Source organism: Sapajus apella, unplaced genomic scaffold (genome assembly GCF_009761245.1).
Source record: "Sapajus apella isolate SASKATOON/1434 unplaced genomic scaffold, GSC_monkey_1.0 scaffold86, whole genome shotgun sequence".
Classification (NCBI taxonomy): Eukaryota; Metazoa; Chordata; class Mammalia; order Primates; family Cebidae; genus Sapajus; species Sapajus apella.
Window position 1 is genome coordinate 7,840,465 of NW_022437026.1, and position 17,679 is coordinate 7,858,143.

The 17,679-nt window shown below is 49.4% G+C and overlaps 1 protein-coding gene across 2 annotated transcripts in view; it reads left to right on the forward strand.

Annotated features, from left to right (window-relative positions):
- Nucleotides 1–15,250, forward strand: part of NCAPD2 (non-SMC condensin I complex subunit D2) — a 36,534-nt gene extending 21,284 nt beyond the window's left edge. Inside the window, exons 14-32 of one of the 2 annotated variants that reach the window (XM_032254555.1) lie at nt 4,199–4,323; nt 4,865–5,104; nt 6,269–6,443; nt 6,702–6,786; nt 8,770–8,903; nt 9,230–9,362; nt 9,449–9,533; nt 9,607–9,774; nt 10,029–10,201; nt 10,918–11,029; nt 11,109–11,232; nt 11,314–11,469; nt 11,813–11,990; nt 12,083–12,177; nt 12,642–12,722; nt 12,911–13,094; nt 14,437–14,563; nt 14,668–14,823; nt 15,062–15,250. In XM_032254555.1, coding sequence (XP_032110446.1) covers nt 4,199–4,323; nt 4,865–5,104; nt 6,269–6,443; nt 6,702–6,786; nt 8,770–8,903; nt 9,230–9,362; nt 9,449–9,533; nt 9,607–9,774; nt 10,029–10,201; nt 10,918–11,029; nt 11,109–11,232; nt 11,314–11,469; nt 11,813–11,990; nt 12,083–12,177; nt 12,642–12,722; nt 12,911–13,094; nt 14,437–14,563; nt 14,668–14,823; nt 15,062–15,147 — 2,617 coding nt within the window. In that variant the 3' untranslated portion in view covers nt 15,148–15,250. The remainder of the gene's footprint in view (nt 1–4,198; nt 4,324–4,864; nt 5,105–6,268; nt 6,444–6,701; nt 6,787–8,769; nt 8,904–9,229; nt 9,363–9,448; nt 9,534–9,606; nt 9,775–10,028; nt 10,202–10,917; nt 11,030–11,108; nt 11,233–11,313; nt 11,470–11,812; nt 11,991–12,082; nt 12,178–12,641; nt 12,723–12,910; nt 13,095–14,436; nt 14,564–14,667; nt 14,824–15,061) is intronic. The other variant, XM_032254557.1, reaches the window with a different exon arrangement.
- The last annotated feature ends 2,429 nt before the right edge of the window (nt 15,251–17,679 follow it).

Below are 17,679 nucleotides of genomic sequence, written 5' to 3' on the forward strand. Positions count from 1 at the left end.
CTTCAGAACAGCTTAACAACAAAAGCCCTTACAGCAGTCAACAAGTTGTGGTTTTTTTGTTTTGTTTCGTTTTTTTGAGACAGAGTCTCACTCTGTTGCCCGGGCTGGATGGAGTACAGTGGCACAATCTCGGCTCACTGCCACCCCTGCCTCCCGGGTTCAAGCAATTCTTGTTCCTCAGCCTCCCAAGTAGCTAGGACTACAGGCTCATGCCACCACACCCAGCTAATTTTTGTATTTTTAGTAGAGACAGGGTTTCACCATGTTGGCCAGGCTGGTCTTGAATTCCTGATCTCAGGTGATCCACCCACCTCAGCCTCCCAAAGTGCTGGGATTACAGGCGTGAGCCACTGTGCCCAGCCACCAACAAGTATTCCTAAACCTCAGCCACAAGTTATTTGTTATTTATTTACTTCTTACCTAACGGGGCTGTTTTTAAAAGGCTGGAGAGTGGCTTGTTTGCCCTATGACTCCCTTATGTCTCTCTTTTTTTTTTTTTGAGACGGAGTTTCGCTCTTGTTACCCAGGCTGGAGTGCAATGGCACGATCTCGGCTCACTGCAACCTCCGCCTCCTGGGTTCAGGCAATTCTCCTGCCTCAGCCTCCTGAGTAGCTGGGATTACAGGCACGCGCCACCATGCCCAGTTAATTTTTTTTGTATTTTTAGTAGAGTCGGGGTTTCACCATGTTGACCAGGATGGTCTCGATCTCTTGACCTTGTGATCCACCTGCCTCGGCCTCCCAAAGTGCTAGGATTACAGGCTTGAGCCACCGCGCCCGGCCTATGTCTCTTTAGTGTCCTCTTTTTATTTTGCTAAAGCAAAAATAGAGACTAAGTTTTATAAGTGCATCTTCCACCAAGTATACTAGTATTTTCTCCTGTCAATTAGAAGAGGGAGGGTTGTTTGTTTGTTTGTTTGTTTGTAGACAGGATCTCACTGCTGCCCAGGCTGGAGTGCAATAGCACTATCACAGCTCACTGTAGCCTCTCTCTGTAGCCTCAACTTGCCAGGGCTCAAGCTGTCTCCCACATTAGCCTCCCGAGTAGCCTGACTAATTTTTATATTTTTGGTAGAGACAGGGTTTTGCCAAGTTGCTCAGGCTGATCTCAAGCTCCTGGACCCAAGCAACCTGCCCACCTTGGCCTCCCAAAGTGTCAGGATTACAGGCATGAACCACCAGGCCCAGCCTGAAGAAGGTTTCTTCTCATGGTAAAGATTTCGCCCCGCCTTCAGAAATCCTCAGCAGTAGATGCTGGAGGTTAAATTCTTAATAACTAAGTTTTTTGCCTCACAAACAGCAGCGTTTCTTCTCTGCATTTTGTATTGTCTGCTTTAACTTTGTGTAACTTTAAGGTTTCTGCCCACAATTTTGGGGGTAGCTGGTATTACCAGATTATCTTCCCCATCTTGCAGATAAGTTAGATAACTTGACTGTCACAAACAGCTAGTAAATAGCAGAGCTGGCCCCAGGTATTCAGATTGCAAATCCAGAGGAGTTGTATTGCCTGCAGTTACAAATTTAAACATACATTGTTATAAAACTTTCTTTTTCTTTTCTTTTTGTTTGTTTTTAATAGAGTCAGGGCCTTTGTTGCCCAGGCTGAACTTGAATTTCTGGGCTGACGTGATCCTACAGTAGCCTCCCAAGTACTAACTGGGACTACAGGTGAATGCCACCGCACTTGGCTTAGAATAAAACTTTTAAGTTTTAATTTATTTATTCTTTTCGAGACAAGGTTTCATTGTCACCTATACTGGAGTGCAGTAGAGTGCAGTGGCACAATCGGAGCTCACTGTAGCCTCCACCTCCTGGGCACATGGGTTCCTCCCACCTCAGCCTCCCGGGTAGCTAGGACTACTGATGTGCACCACTACGCCTGGCTAAGTTTTTTGTATTTTTTTTTTTTGTAGAGATGGGGTTTTGCCAGGTTACCCAGGCTGGTCTTGAAATCTTGGACTCAAGGGATGTGCCCACCTTGGCCTTTCAAAGTGCCGGCATTACAGACGTAAACCACTGGGCCTGACTTAAATGATTTTTTTTTTTTTTTAAGACGGGGTTTCACCATGTTGGTCAGGCTGGCCTTGAAGTCCCGACCTCAGGTGATCCACCCGCCTTGGCCTCCAAAGTGCTTGGCGTGAGCCACCACGGCCAGCCTAAATGATTTTTTTTTTTAAACAGCTTTATTAAAAACTGAAATATACTTTTAAAAAATTAGGTAGTACGGTACGTTTACATGGTGCAAAATTTAAAATTACAAAAGGGCATGCCCTGAAAAGTCCCCTCCAAACCTGTTTCCCAGCAACTTAGTTCCCCTTCCCACAGGAAGGCAATGTTCATAATTAATTGGGGCTAGGTGGGGTGGCTCACACCTGTAATCTCAACGCTTTGGGAGGCTGAGCCAAAGATTGCTTGAGCCCACAAGTTTGAGACCAGCCTGGACAACATGGCAAGAAGAAGGTAACGTGCAGACAAACATGTTTTCTTTTTTCCCCTTTTTACGTAACTGATAGAATTCTCTACCCGTTGATCTACCATCTGGCTCTTTTCACTGAACTATGTGTCTCAGTGGTTTCTTAAAATATTTATGGCTGGGCGCGGTGGCTCACACCTGTAATCCCAGCACTTTGTAAGGTCAAGGCAGGCGGATCACAAGATCAGGAATTCAAGACCAGCCCAGCCAATGTGGTGAAATCCTGTCTCTACTAAAAATACAAAAATTAGCCAGGTGTGGTGGTACACATATGTAATCCCAGCTACCTGCAAGGCTGAGGCAGGAGAATCGCTTGAACCCGGGAGGCAGAGATTGCAGTGAGCCAAGATTGTTCTACTACACCATCGGGGGTGACAGAGTAAGACTCCATCTCAAAAAAAAAAAAAAAAAAAAAATTATACATGGCCGGGTGTGGTGGCTCACGCCTGTAATCCCAGCACTTTGGGAGCCTGAGGCTGGTGGATCTCTTGAGGCCAGGAGCTTGAGGCCAGCTTGGCCAACATGGCAAAACCCCATCTTTACTACAGTTACAAAAATTGGCCAGGTGTGGTGGTACATACCTGTTATCCTAGCTATTTTGGGAGCTGAGGCATGAGAATCACTTGAACCCAAGAAGTGGAGGTTGTAGTGCACCAAGATCATGCCACTACACTTCGGCCTGCGTGATAAAACAAGACTCTGTCTCTAAAAAAATATTTAGATTTATACATAAATAGTTTCCCACTCTCCTTTTTTTTTTTTTTTTTTCTTTTTTTTTTTTTTTTTTTTTGAGAGAGGGTCTCACTCTGTTGCCCAGGCTGGAGTACAATGGTATGATCACAACTCACTGTCACTGCATCTTTGATCTCCCAGGCTCAAGTGATCCTCCCACCTCAGCTCCCTTGAATAGCTGAGTCCACAGGTGCACACCATCACACCCGGCTAACTTTTTTTACTTTTTGTATAGATGGGTCTCCCTGTGTTGCCCAGGCTGATCTCAAATTCATGGACTCACGCGTCCCCATTATTTTTTACGGCTACATAGAATCTTATTGTATGGATGTGCCTGAATTAACTAATTATTGAAGGTTTATTGTTTTAAACGTAGAAAAGTTTTTAAACAGGCATTTGGAGTAGGTTTCTGATTTTAAAACTTTAAAACTTTTTTGAAGACTAGTAATGCCTTGTAGCTTCAGAAATAGGAAAAGTGTTTGCAAATGAACAATAGGGAAAGAAAATAGGAAAAGTGTTTTGAGCCCCACCCCTTAGTAGGTGTCGCACAACTTTTTAAGCATGTTAAGAGTTCCTAAGCTGGGCGCGGTGGCTCAAGCCTGTAATCCCAGCACTTTGGGAGGCCGAGGCGGGTGGATCACGAGGTCAAGAGATCGAGACCATCCTGGTCAACATGGTAAAACCCCGTCTCTACTAAAAATACAAAACATTAGCTGGGCGTGGTGGTGCATGCCTGTAATCCCAGCTACTCAGGAGGTTGAGGCAGGAGAATTGTCTGAACCCAGGAGGCAGAGGTTGCAGTGAGCCGAGATCACGCCATTGCACTCCAGCCTGGGTGACAAGAGTGAAACTCCATCTCAAAAAAAAAAAAAAAAAAAAAAGAGCTCCTGTTCTCTGGGCAGTAGGTCCAGGGACTGGATAGAATCATGAGGTAAGCTCCCTTACAAATGCAGTGACATTCTTCTGGATGCTGACAGGCTGGTGTTCTTTCAGACAGGCCATCATTCTCACTCGAGAAGCCACAGGTCACTTCCGGGAGTCCGAACCCTTCAGTCATAAAGACCCAGAGGAGTCAGAGGAGACCAGGCTCTTGAATATCTTAGGAATTATCTTCAAAGGTAATCGTTTTCCTTCTTTGGTCAATAAACAGCACACATCAACTAATACTTAACTGAGCATTTACTTTATGCCATCCATTGGCCTGGTTAAGAACCTGGTGCTGAAAGAGCCTGGAGATGAATTGGCATTGCTTCTGCTCTGGAATGGAAGCAGCCCATGGACCTAAGATTGATAGTCACAGGGTGACTGTCTAGAACATAGAGGGCTTTAGGTATGGTTTTTGAGAAATTAAGATATTTTAGAATAGGTTCTAATTTCATATCTTCACGTTGCGGAAAGAAATATCCAGGGCCAGGTGTGGTGGTATACGCCTGTAGTCCCAGCTTGGAAGGCTGAAGTGAGAGAATCACCTAAGCCCAGTGAAGTTGAGGCTATAGTGAGCAGTGATCATGCCACTGCACAGCCTGGGCAACAGAGTGAGACCCCCATCTCCAAAGAAAAAAAGAAGGAAAATAAATAAATATCCAGGGATGTTGACAGCCGTTGGATTCCCCTGTATCCCCTTGAACAAAACCATCCTGTACTTTTCTAACTCCTTAGGCCCAGCCGTTTCCACACAAGAAAAGAATCCCCGGGAGTCTACAGGAAACATGGTCACAGGACAGACTGTCTGTAAAAACAAACCTAGTGTGTCAGAGCCTGAGGAATCGAGGAGAAATGACGAACTGGTGAAGCAGGAGATGCTGGTGCAGTATCTGCAGGATGCCTACAGCTTCTCCCGGAAGATTACGGAGGCCATTGGCATCATCAGCAAGATGATGTATGAAAACACAACTACAGGTATGCCAGAGTCCCCTTCTGTAAGAACAGGCTTGGGCTTCTTTTTTAATTTTTATTAATAATAGAGATGGAGTCTTCCTGTGTTGGCCAAGCTGGTCTCAAACTCCTGGGATCAGGTGATCCTTCTGCATCAGCCTCCCAAAGTGCTGGTATTACAGGTGTGAGCCACTATACCCGGCCATGGATCTTGGAGTTCCTGCCCATATTTTATTGATATATCTTATCTACTCCTTTAAAAGGTAGGGGTTCTCAGTTGGGCGCAATGGCTTATGCCTGTAACCCCAACATATTGGGAGGCCAAAGCAGGAGGACAGGTTGAGGCCCAGAGTTTGAGACCAGCCTGGGCAACATAGCAAGACCCCATCTCTACAAAGAAACAAAAATTAGTTTGGCGGGATGACACACACCTGTAGTTCTAGCTACTCGGAAGGCTGGGGCAGGAGGATTGCTTGAGCCTAGGAGTTTATTTTTGTTTGTTTGTTTTAGAAAGAAAGAGAGAGAAAGAAAGAAAAATAAATAAATAAAAGAATGAAGGAGAGGAAGCCTAGGAGTTTGAGGCTGCAGTGAGCTATGGTTATGCCACTGCGGTCCAGCCGGAGCAACAGAATAAGACCCCGTGTCTTTAAAAAAAAAAAAAAAAAAAAAGGCCGGGCGCGGTGGCTCACGCCTGTAATCCCAGCACTGTGGGAGTCCGAGGCGGGTGGATCATGAGGTCAAGAGATCGAGACCATCCTGGTCAACATGGTGAAACCCCGTCTCTACTAAAAATACAAAACATTAGCTGGGCATGGTGGCGCGTGCCTGTAATCCCAGCTACTCAGGAGGCTGAGGCAGGAGAATTGCCTGAACCCAGGAGGCGGAGGTTGCGGTGAGCCGAGATCGCGCCATTGCACTCCAGCCTGGGTAACAAGAGCGAAACTCCGTCTCAAAAAAAAAAAAAAAGGCAGTGTTTTTTATTTCTATTTGGCTGCTCTAGCCACTTACAGCTTCTACATTTTAATGCATGTAGTATTTCATGATAAGGCATTATAGGAGGAGTTGGCATTCTCAGGGAAAGTGAGGAAGGCCTCCACTTGCATCTTGCTACATTCAGAAAGGTTCTGTCTTTAGGTATTGGGGAAGTTTTGCCGAGTAGATGGGTGACATTTGTACATGTTCTCTCAGTGGTGCAGGAGGTGATTGAATTCTTTGTGATGGTCTTCCAATTTGGGGTACCCCAGGCACTGTTTGGGGTGCGCCGCATGCTGCCTCTCATCTGGTCTAAGGAGCCTGGTGTCCGGGAAGCTGTGCTTAATGCCTACCGCCAACTCTACCTCAACCCCAAAGGGGACTCTGCCAGGTATGCGGGGTGCTTTTGCCTTTGCTGACTTTTCCAAGGTCAGCTCCTCACAGGACTTGCCTTGTCTCCTAAAGGAAGAGGTGCCTTTCTCCAGAGGAGTTCAGATCCACAGGCAGTCCATCATGATGGGGCTTGGGGTGGGGCTGGGTTCCCAGGGAAAGCAGTTATTTTTCACTGTGGTGGGATAGCCCTAATCACTGTTTGCCAAGTTCAGTTTCCCGGTCTTATAATTACCCCTGATCTCTGCTGTTCCCACAGAGCCAAAGCCCAGGCTTTGATTCAGAATCTCTCTCTGCTGCTAGTGGATGCCTCGGTTGGGACCATTCAGTGTCTTGAGGAAATTGTAAGGCTTCTGCTTTCTTCCTTTCTTCAGTCAGCAAGTATTATTGAGTTATTACTATGCATTTCACAGTTTACTTAGTCCCAGAAAGAAGTATAAGACTCTTTGTTTTCATGTTTCCAACTTTAAAGGAACCTGCCAGTTGGTAGTCAAAAACCACAGAACATTGTTAGAGCAATGCAGCAGGTAGATAATAAAGCGGCAGAATAAGTTTTACAGTAATGGTTGTCACAGCGATAATATAACAACGTCACTCGTACGGTATTGAATGTATGACAGGCATTTGCACTCACGTTACTCATGGTAACTTGTTAATCTTCACAGCAGCCCTGTGAGGTAGTATTATCTGCATTTTACAATGAGAAATCTGAGGCACAGAGAGGTTAAAGAACGTTGCTGGTTACAGCTAATTAGTGGCAAAGTTTGAGATGCAAACTCGGGCAATAAGAGCTCTAGAAAATATACTCTTGGCTGGGCACAATGGCTCATGCCTATAATCCCAGCACTTTGAGAGACTGAGGCAAGCAGATCACCTGAGGTCAGGAGTTCGAGACCACCCTGACCAATATGGTGAAACCCTGTCTCTGCTAAAAATTAGCCGGGCATGGTGGTGGCTGTAGTCCCAGCTACTCAGGAGGCTGAGATATGAAAATTGCTTGAACCCGGAAGGTAGGGACTGCACTCCAGCCTGGGCGATCAAGTAAGACTGTATCTCAAAAAAAAAAAAAAAAAAATTAGGCCAGGCGTGGTGGCTCACTCCTGTAATCCCAGCACTTTGGGAGGCCGAAGCAGGCAGATCACGAGGTCAGGAGATCGAGACCATCCTGGCCAACATAGTGAAACCCCATCTCTACTGAAATACAAAAAGTAGCTGGGCGTGGTGGCGCATGTCTGTAGTCCCAGCTACTCGGGAAGCTGAGGCAAGAGAATTGCTTGAACCCGGCAGGCGGAGGTTGCAGTGAGCCAAGATTACACCACTGCACTACTGCCTGGCGACAAAGAGAGACTCTGTCTCAAAAAAAAAAAAAATCATCTGGAAAAGATAATAAAGTTGGCAATGTAGGCTGGAACTAAACTGTGGAAGTCTCTGAATGACTTCTGGAGTCTAGGACTATAACTGTTAGCCAGGCACCCGGCATTTTGGTGAGACAATTCTGCTTTGTGGCATTTGCATTGTGGGCACAAAGGGTGGAGGTGGCACTGACCTCCAGCTCCCGCTGGGAAGAGCATTCCTGACAGCCACAGTTTTCTCCTCACTGGAGAGAAGAAAACAGCCTGGGGGTGGCGATTGTCCCACAATGTCATAGGCCAGTTACCTGCAGAAGCCCTACAAGAGGCAGGGGAGAGCAGCTGCAAATTGGGGTGCAGCAGAAGTGACCTGGGGGAAGCAGAGGCTTGGGGAGACCAACCTATGGAACAGGAAGACCAGTGGAGGCTGCTGGAGTGGGCACTAATGAGGGGCTGGACTTGGGGACTGGAGAAATTGCTACAGAATGGGCTTAATGGAAGACAGATTTTTAAAGGAAAAATAGATAAGACTAAGTGACTAATTTGTGTAAAAAAAAAAAATTGGGTGACTGGATTTTAAGCACGTGTAACTGAGAGAGTGTTGATACCATTGGCAAAATGAAAAGGCCAAGGATGGATGATGGCTTCCATGTTAGACATGTCAAGTTTGTGGTAACGGTAAGAAAATCTGTTAGAAATCTCCATACTTGGAACTATGGACCCACATGGAACTCAAAAGGTCGGTTTTGGTATGTCACTTGAATAAATACAGTTTTGAAGGCATGAGAGTAGAAAAGTAGAGAATGGAAAGAGAAGGGCCTCAAGCCCCTGCTTTACATTTTGAGCGACCTCTTTCTTTTTCCATTCCTAAGTATTACTTTTGTCCACTTCAGGTTCTCAATATAATCTTCAGAGAAGTGGACCAAAGATCAAGGGATTGTTATTTTTTGGCTGAAGCCTTTTTTCTTTCCTCCTTAGCTCTGTGAGTTTGTGCAGAAGGATGAGGTGAAACCAGCAGTGACCCAGCTGCTGTGGGAACGGGCCACCGAGAAGGTCGCCTGCTCTCCTCTAGAACGCTGTTCCTCTGTCATGCTTCTTGGCATGATGGCACGGTAAGGCTCCCACCCCAGCAGGCAGTGGGGTGGGAGAGCAAAGGAAGGTTCTGAGAAGGCTCCTTTTCCTTCAGTCATCACAGTGAGGCCCAACTGAGCTCTGCTGTGAGTTAGCCACCTAAATGAAAAAGAAAATAGAGGACCAGCCCTCCTGCCTAGCAGAAGTAGTGGGATTCAGTAAAGCACCAGGACCCAAGGGGCTGGCCCTGTGTCAGAGCCTCCCTGTAGTGTTCCAAGGCTCTAGACACTGTGTCGGGTGCTAGTACCTGTCCCTATTGGTCCTTTTCCCCATAACTGCCTTTAACTCTGTGGCTTCCTTCCCCTAGAGGAAAGCCAGAAATTGTGGGAAGCAATTTAGACACACTGGTGAGCATAGGGCTGGATGAAAAGTTTCCACAGGACTACAGGCTGGCCCAGCAGGTATGCCATGCCATTGCCAACATCTCTGACAGGAGAAAGGTATGTGGGGGTGGTTCCAAACTAAGGAGAGTGGAGGTCCTCGTGTCCAGCCTGTACAAGCACCCACACTGTCTTGTTGTCCACAGCCTTCTCTGGGCAAACGTCACCCCCCCTTCCGGCTGCCTCAGGAACACAGGCTGTTTGAGCGACTGCAGGAGACGGTCACAAAAGGTGAGCTCTCGGGAAAGGCCTTGGGCAGAGTTGGGCCCTTTGTTGCAGTGAACAACTTCTCCCTTCTCTACAGGCTTCGTCCACCCAGACCCCCTCTGGATCCCATTCAAAGAGGTGGCAGTGACCCTCATTTACCAGCTGGCAGAGGGCCCCGAAGTGATCTGTGCCCAGATATTGCAGAGCTGTGCAAAACAGGCCCTGGAGAAGCTAGAAGAGAAAAGAACCAGTCAGGAGGACCCGAGTAAGTGGGCAGGGGCTGACCTACTGCGGCAGCCAGCTTCTGTCTTCCTACAGGGCCGGGAGCCACTGCCACCACTTCCTACAACAGCTCTTGTTTGTCCGAGTTGAAGTTGGGCGAGTTCCCACCCTCATCTCTTACTCCTTCACTGGTTTGAATAGCATGTGATCAAGGGGAAGATCAGTAAAAAGCAGATTCAGGCTTGATGGGACTTACAGATGTCTCTTCGCCCTGCTTTCCCTCTCCCTCTCCTCCAGAGGAGTCTCCCGCAATGCTCCCCACTTTCATGTTGATGAACCTGCTGTCCCTGGCGGGGGATGTGGCTCTGCAGCAGCTGGTCCACTTGGAGCAGGCAGTGAGTGGAGAGCTTTGTCGGCGCCGAGTTCTCCGGGAAGAACAGGAGCACAAGACCAAAGATCCCAAGGAGAAGGTGTGTGACTGTCCTAAGCACTTCCCAGATTTATTTCATTACCTCAACTCAGAACTGAGCTGATCCCGTTCTGGCAATCTGCTCCTCTGCCATTACATGAAGCAAAGAATTTCTGCCTCTCTGTGGCTACTGCCCTAGGAAAGAATCGTGTGAACACGATGAAACTATCAGTGATCACCCAGGAAGGAAAGATTTAAGTAAACGCAGAGTGTGGCGTTAGAGACCTCAGCATAAAATAGAGGCTTTTTGTCTGAGGCAGGGTTTATTAGAACATGCACACACCCGCCCGCCTTTTCCACCAGCCTTCATTACTGGCCCGGCCCCACTGGGGCCTTGTGGTCTCTCCACTAGAGGCAGTGATGTCTTGCAGACAAATAAGATACAGAGCCTTGCAGCCCTGGAAAAAAGTCTGACCTTCTCTGTGACTTTGAAGCATTGTCTGACATGATCCATCTGTTTACCCTATATAGGAAGTTATGTCTTCCATGAGGAAGAGGTGTTGAAACACGCTTTGGCAACTTAAAAACAAAAACAGGGACCTCATTGTTTCCCTGTTTAATTCAGGAATCCTTTCTCTTTACAGACACGTTTGGTAATTCCCTAAATGCTTTTGTAGAATTTACCTTTCTTCACATTGTTCATGCAAAATAAAGTATGGGCTGGAATCAGAAATGTTGTCTCTACTTATCCATGGTCCCTGGCTTGATTCCTTTTAGAATACAAGCTCTGAGACCACCATGGAGGAGGAGCTGGGGCTGGTTGGGGCAACAGCAGACGACACAGAGGCAGAACTGATCCGCGGCATCTGTGAGATGGAACTGTTGGATGGTAAGAAAAATTGCTGCACTCAGCAGCTTCTCCCCAACTGAGATAACTTGTCCCAAACCTGCAGTTATTCTTCCAACAGGCAAACAGACCCTGGCTGCCTTTGTTCCACTCTTGCTTAAAGTCTGCAACAACCCAGGCCTCTACAGCAACCCCGACCTCTCTGCAACCGCCTCACTTGCCCTTGGCAAGTTCTGCATGATCAGGTAGGCCCTGGGGTTGCTATCACCTTCTCAAGGAAGATGGGGATGAAATGGCTTCCATGATGATCCTCTTCTTGCCCCTAGTGCCACTTTCTGCGACTCCCAGCTTCGTCTTCTGTTCACCATGCTAGAAAAGTCTCCACTTCCCATTGTCCGGTCTAACCTCATGGTTGCCACTGGGGATCTGGCCATCCGCTTTCCCAATCTGGTGGACCCCTGGACTCCTCATCTATACGCTCGGTAAGAGACCCCTCACAACATGGTGGCAGTTCCCCAGAGCTCCAGAGTCTGTTCAGTGTGAGAATCACCAGGACTCTTCCTCTAGGCTTTGGCATCACCTGGAACATCTGCTCGATACTTAACCTAGACAGGCCCCTGGCTAAGAGTCACCCCAGTGGGACTGACATTTCTGGTTAGAAGCTTCACCTCTTTCCCTCACTCCAGCTTTCAACTCTAGACAGCTTTCTGACTGCTTCCGGAATGGCGTAGCATGGCTAATTGATTCCTGCTGAGGGCCTTTTCTACCAGTGTTAGGCTGTAGTCCAGAAGTCTTGGTCCCCACAGCCTGCAATTCCATTCCTAGCCTCCGGGACCCTGCTCAGCAAGTGCGGAAAACAGCGGGGCTGGTGATGACCCACCTGATCCTCAAGGACATGGTGAAGGTGAAGGGGCAGGTGAGCGAGATGGCGGTGCTGCTCATCGACCCTGGGCCTGAGATTGCTGCCCTGGCCAAGAACTTCTTCAACGAGCTCTCCCACAAGGTGAGAGGCAGAGAGGCACTGAGGGCTTGCTGCAGAGGGAATATGTGGGTCACCTCGTCTCTTTAATTAACATGGCTCTGTCTGTCTTACAGGGCAACGCAATCTATAATCTCCTTCCAGATATCATCAGCCGCCTGTCAGACCCTGAGCTGGGGGTGGAGGAAGAGCCTTTCCACACCATCATGAAGTATTGTTCCCTGGGCGGTTGGGGCATATTTTCCAGTTAGCAGGGGCTTAGGAAGTAGACACACCTGTATTTCAATTCCGCCTTGGCTACTTTTTAGCCGAACAGCCTTCTGCAATAACCTAGCCTCTCTGTGCCTATTTCCACTTCTTTTGAGGCTGATGATACTTAACTATTAGTTCTTGAAAATATTAAATAAGATAAAGTTCCTAACATGGTGGCAGGCATACAATAGCACTCACTACATAGCAGCTGTTCGTGTTAATTTCCATTCACAGTGAAAATTCCTGAGGTGGGGGGTCCTTCTCTGCTGAATGGGACAGGGCAAGGGGAGTGGTGAGGCAGGCAGGGGCCATGGCAGAACATCAGAGAAGACAGACTGGTGCTGAGGAGGGTCCGCAGTTGGTCTTAGTGGATGGGAGAGCTGGCCCTGGGCCATCACACATCCTCGTCTCCCCTTCCTGCAGGCAGCTCCTCTCCTACATCACCAAGGACAAGCAGACAGAGAGCCTGGTGGAAAAGCTGTGTCAGCGGTTCCGCACAGCCCGGTATGCTGCCCTCCCTGAGACTCCTTTGTGCTGAGAGGGGCCCTGCAGGGGAGAGGCCTGTCCCCTACCCTGTTGGTCTGTCCCCCACTCTCCCCATGTTATCCCTGGGACTGGGGAGGCTGATGGGGCAGGTTGAGCCTTTGCTAGCTGCATCTCACAGTTCCTCACAAAGCCCTTCCTATCTGCAGAACTGAGCGGCAGCAGCGGGACCTGGCCTACTGTGTGTCACAGCTGCCCCTCACAGAGCGAGGCCTCCGCAAGATGCTTGACAATTTTGACTGCTTTGGAGACAAACTGTCAGATGAGTCCATCTTCAGTGCTTTTTTGTCAGTTGTGGGCAAGCTGCGACGTGGGGCCAAGCCTGACGGCAAGGTGAGTGGCCCGGGACACTTCAGCGCCTGCCGGGTTCCCACATCTGCTGACCCTAGGCAGCGTCCTAGCTCTTGCAGTCGCGTTCCCGTCCTACTCATCCCCAGCTTGGTTGCGACCAAATTGCCAGAGTGACCCAAGACCAGATCTTTCTGTCTCTTGATTCTTTTTTTTTTTTGAGACAGAGTCTTGCTCTGTCACCAGGTGCCAGGCTGAAGTGCAGTGGCGTGATCTTGACTCACTGCAGCCTCTGCCTCCCAGGTTCAAGCAATTCTTCTGTCTCAGCGTCCTGAGTAGCTGGGACTACAGGCACGTACCACCATGCCCAGCTAATTTTTATATTTTAGTAGAGATGGGGCTTCACTATTTTGGTCAGGATGGTCTTGATCTCATGATCCACACACCTTGGCCTTCTGAAGTGCTGGGATTACAGGCGTGAACCACTGTGCCTGGCCCAATCCTTTTTTTTTTTTTTTTTTAATTGCAAAAACACAACCAAAGCAGCATCTCATCCAATTCTTGTTTGTTTTTAATAGATTTTCTTTTTCAGAGCGGTTTTAGGTTCAAAGCAAAATTGAGCAGAAAGCACAGGGGGTTCCCATCTACCCCTTGATCCTACACCTCACAGCCTTCCCCACCTTCAGTATCCTGCACCAGGATGGTCCACGTGTTACGGTTGAACCTACATGGACACATCATCTCCCAAAGTCATGGCTTACATTGGGGTTCACCATATGGAATGACATGCATCCACCATTTCAGTATCATACAGAAGAGTTTCACCGCCCTAAAAATCCCGTGCTCCACCTGTGTATCTCTCTCTCCCCACAACCCCTGGAAACCACTGATTTTTTACTGCTACCATCGCTTTGCCTTTTCCAGACTGTATCATTGGAATGAGACAGTATGGAGCCTTGTCAGCCTGGCTTCCTTTACTTAGCAATGTGCATTCAAGGCCCTCCATGTCTTTCACGGCCTTGTTTTTTTTTAATCATAGAAGTAGCTGTGGCCGGGCGCAGTGACTCACACCTGTAATCCCAGCACTTTGGGAGGCCGAGGCAGGCGAATCATGGGGTCAGGAGTTCAAATCCGGCCTGGCCAACATGGTGAAACCCCATCTCTACTAAAAATACAAAAAATGAGCTGGGCATAGTGGTGGGTGCCTGTAATCCCTGCTACTCAGGAGGCTGAGGCAGGAGAATCACTTGAACCTGGGAGGCGGAGGTTGTACTCAGCCAAGATCCTGCCACTGCACTCCAGCCTGGGCAACAGAGTGAGACTGTTGCAAAAAAAAAAAAGTAGTAACTGTTTTCAGGCCTGCTCTGAATCTCCTTCCTCCCTCCAGGCTATAATAGATGAATTTGAGCAGAAGCTTCGGGCCTGTCATACCAGAGGTTTGGATGGAATTGAGGAGCTTGAGATTAGCCAAGCAGGTAGCCAGAGAGCCCCGTCAGCCAAGAAACCATCCACTGGTACGTGAGGCAGCCTGTGCTGGCAAGACCAGACTGGGCCCGCCCCTCCCGCAGGATTCATTTCTAAATTTCTTTTTAAAATCATGTCTTTCTACCTTTTCTAGTTTCTAGGCACCAGCCTCTGCCTTCTGCAGCCTCAGACAGTGACTTTGTCACACCACAGCCCCGCCGTACTACCCGTCGCCATCCAAACACCCAGCAGCGAGCTTCCAAAAAGAAACCCAAAATTGTCTTCTCAAGCGATGAGTCCAGTGAGGAAGGTATGATGCTTCCGCATGTCCCCCGCCCCGAAGGCACACAGCTAGGGTGTGGAGAGCTGGTTTCCTTGGGACCTGCTATGGGGGCCGCGTGTAGATGCTCTGCCCCACGCCCCATAAGGCCCTCCCCTGTACAGCTTGGATTTTATTTCTGCAGTGTGGTGTACAATTGTTCTCTGAAATCTATTTTTCACCATCTTTGTGACTCAGCTTTTTCTTACTCCTCTAATTCTTTGCATAGATCTTTCAGCAGAGATGACAGAAGAGGAGACACCCAAGAAAACAACCCCCATTCTCAGAGCATCGGCTCGCAGGATCAGATCCTAGGAGTGGCCTTGCCCATTCCTGACCTCCCTGTGCAGGGTATCTTGTACGGTGACCTGGAATTCTAATTCTGTGCCCCTTGTAAAATACTTGTCTGTCTCCTTTTTTTAAAAAAATATGCAGTCTTTAAAATGCAAGGCCTTTCTCTTAAATTAGCCTAACTGAACTGTGTTGAGCTGCTTTCACTTTGGAATATATGTTTGCCAGTCTCCTTGTTTTCTAATGAATAAATGTTTTTATATACTTTTAGACATTTTTTTCTAAGCTTGTCTTTATTTCATATTTCACATTAGCCCAGATTTATGCAGCAGAGAGGGTTAGCAGTCCAGAGAGAGATGAGTGAGCCCGGAGTCCTAGGGCCTGTCCCGGGATCGCAGATGAGCTTCCTGCCCATCACTGCCAACTTTCCCCTCTCAACCTCCCGGCCTCTCTGGGGAGAATTATGCAGTGCCGAGGCTCCAGATCAGTGCTTCTCAACTGGGGGTGATTGTGCCTGCCAGAGAACATTAGACAACACCTGGGGACCTTTTTGTTGTCACAGCCTGGTGGGGAAGAATGCTACCAGCATCTATTTAGCCAGGGATGTTGCTAAACACCCTACAGTGCACAGCTCAGCCCCTCAACAAAGAATTACGTAGCCCAAAATGTCAATAGTGCCACAGCTGAGAAAACCTGCTCTAGACCAAGGGTTGCTTTCCTCCGTGTGCCCCACCCTACCCCTACGTGTGTTCCCTAATCCCATCTCCAAAAGTTGGCAGCAGACGGGGTCATGATCCCCTCCAGCTCTGCAGGAGACATGGTCTGTTTCCTGGCACTCCTAACTCTTCCCAGATCTGCAGGGGGCACGGGCTATGCTGCGGAGCCTGCTGTCCCCTGAAGCCTGCCCACCCCTTTCCAGCTCCCCAAGTCTCTGCTGAGTCACCTACAACGGGAGGCTGTGAGCAGGCTGTCGTGACCAAACTGGTGCCTCTGCTGTCATGACAACAGCATGCTACGTCAGTAGTGCTCGTTGGGCACTGAGCTCCCACTTTTGCGGGGAGGAGAGGACAGTAATGAAAAATGACAAGCATGAGGCAAAGGGGAAGATGGCGCCTCGGAACCACGCTTGGGTGGCGCAGGAGCATGGAAGTGCTCTTAAGGCTCTTGATGGGAAAGGGTTAATGGTCCTGGTTGCAGGAATAGTTGAGTCAGAGGTTCAGAGGTGGGGCTTCCTCCGCTCCCCCATCCCACCCCTTCCACCATTAGGGACCCTCTTGCCTTGCTCTTGCTACTCTGGGTGATCATCGTGAAAAGCCCACACCAACCATGCCAGTGCAGCCAGACGAGGACAGCCCGGCTCTGGGTCCTAAGGAGGGACGGCAATCCCAGAAAGGCAGGGACAGGGACCGGAGTCTTGTGCGTGCCTTTTAAGCAAAGATTATCATCACTAGGCCGGCTAAACTTAGCAACCAGCTTTTAGCTAGAAGGGCAGGGGGCTGGTGTCAGGTTATGCTGGGCCAGCAAAAAGGCCCGGGATCCCCCCTCCCAAGCACCTGCTGATGGGCCAAGGCCACCCCACCCCACCCCCTTCAAATCCTTCCATCCAACACTCACAAACCTGGCCCTCTACCCTCCTAAGAGGGGAATGGATCCCCTGTGTGAAGGGGCAGGGGGCTCTTCCCACCGTGTGCCCAAGACCTCTTTTCCCACTTTTTCCCTCTTCTTGACTCACCCTGCCCTCAATATCCCTCCCCCGGCGCAGGCAATGAAGGGGCGTCCCTGGCTCCCGGCTTGCCTGCACGTTCCAGGGCTGGGAGGGACTTCCGCCCTCACGTCCCGCTCTTCGCCCCGGGCTGGATGGAGTGAAAGGGACACTGTCTCTCACCCTGGGCAGCACAGCCCACAGGTTTCCAGGAGTGACTTTGTGGGAGGCCTGTGGGCCCCCACCAGCCATCCTGTCCTCCCCCTCTGCCACAGCCCGGGGAGAACCGCCGGTGCACACAGGGCCTGGATTGTCTGCCCTAATTATCAGGTCCAGGCTACAGGGCTGCAGGACACTGTGACCTTCCGTGCACAAACCTCCCCCTGAAGCCGCCTCCCGAGCGTCCTTCCTTCCAGGTCCCCACCGCCCAGTGCCCAGCCCAGCCTCGGTCCCAGAGAGGCCAGGAGCCAGGAGATGGGGAGGGAGAGTGGGGGCTGGGAAGGGCCCGCCGAGGCCCACGGACCCCTCCTAGGCCTTTGCTTCAGCTTTCCGGTGTCACTACCGCAGAGCCTCGAGGAGAAGTTCCTCAACTTTCCCGCCTCTCAGCCTTTGAAAGAAAAGGGAGGGGGCCGGCCGCGTGCAGCCCCGAGCTGTGCTGGGCTTTGGCTCCAATTCCCCATCTCAGTCGCTCCCAAAGTCCTCTTGTTTCATCCGTGCGTGAAAGGTTAGCGTCCCTGGCTCCCCAGGGCCCCCGTCCTCGACTCCCTAATCTTTTGCCTGCCCACAGTCCAGTCCTGTAGGAAACAGCACCGATCACCTCCCATCGAGCCAATCTCAGTCCCTTCCCCCCCTCC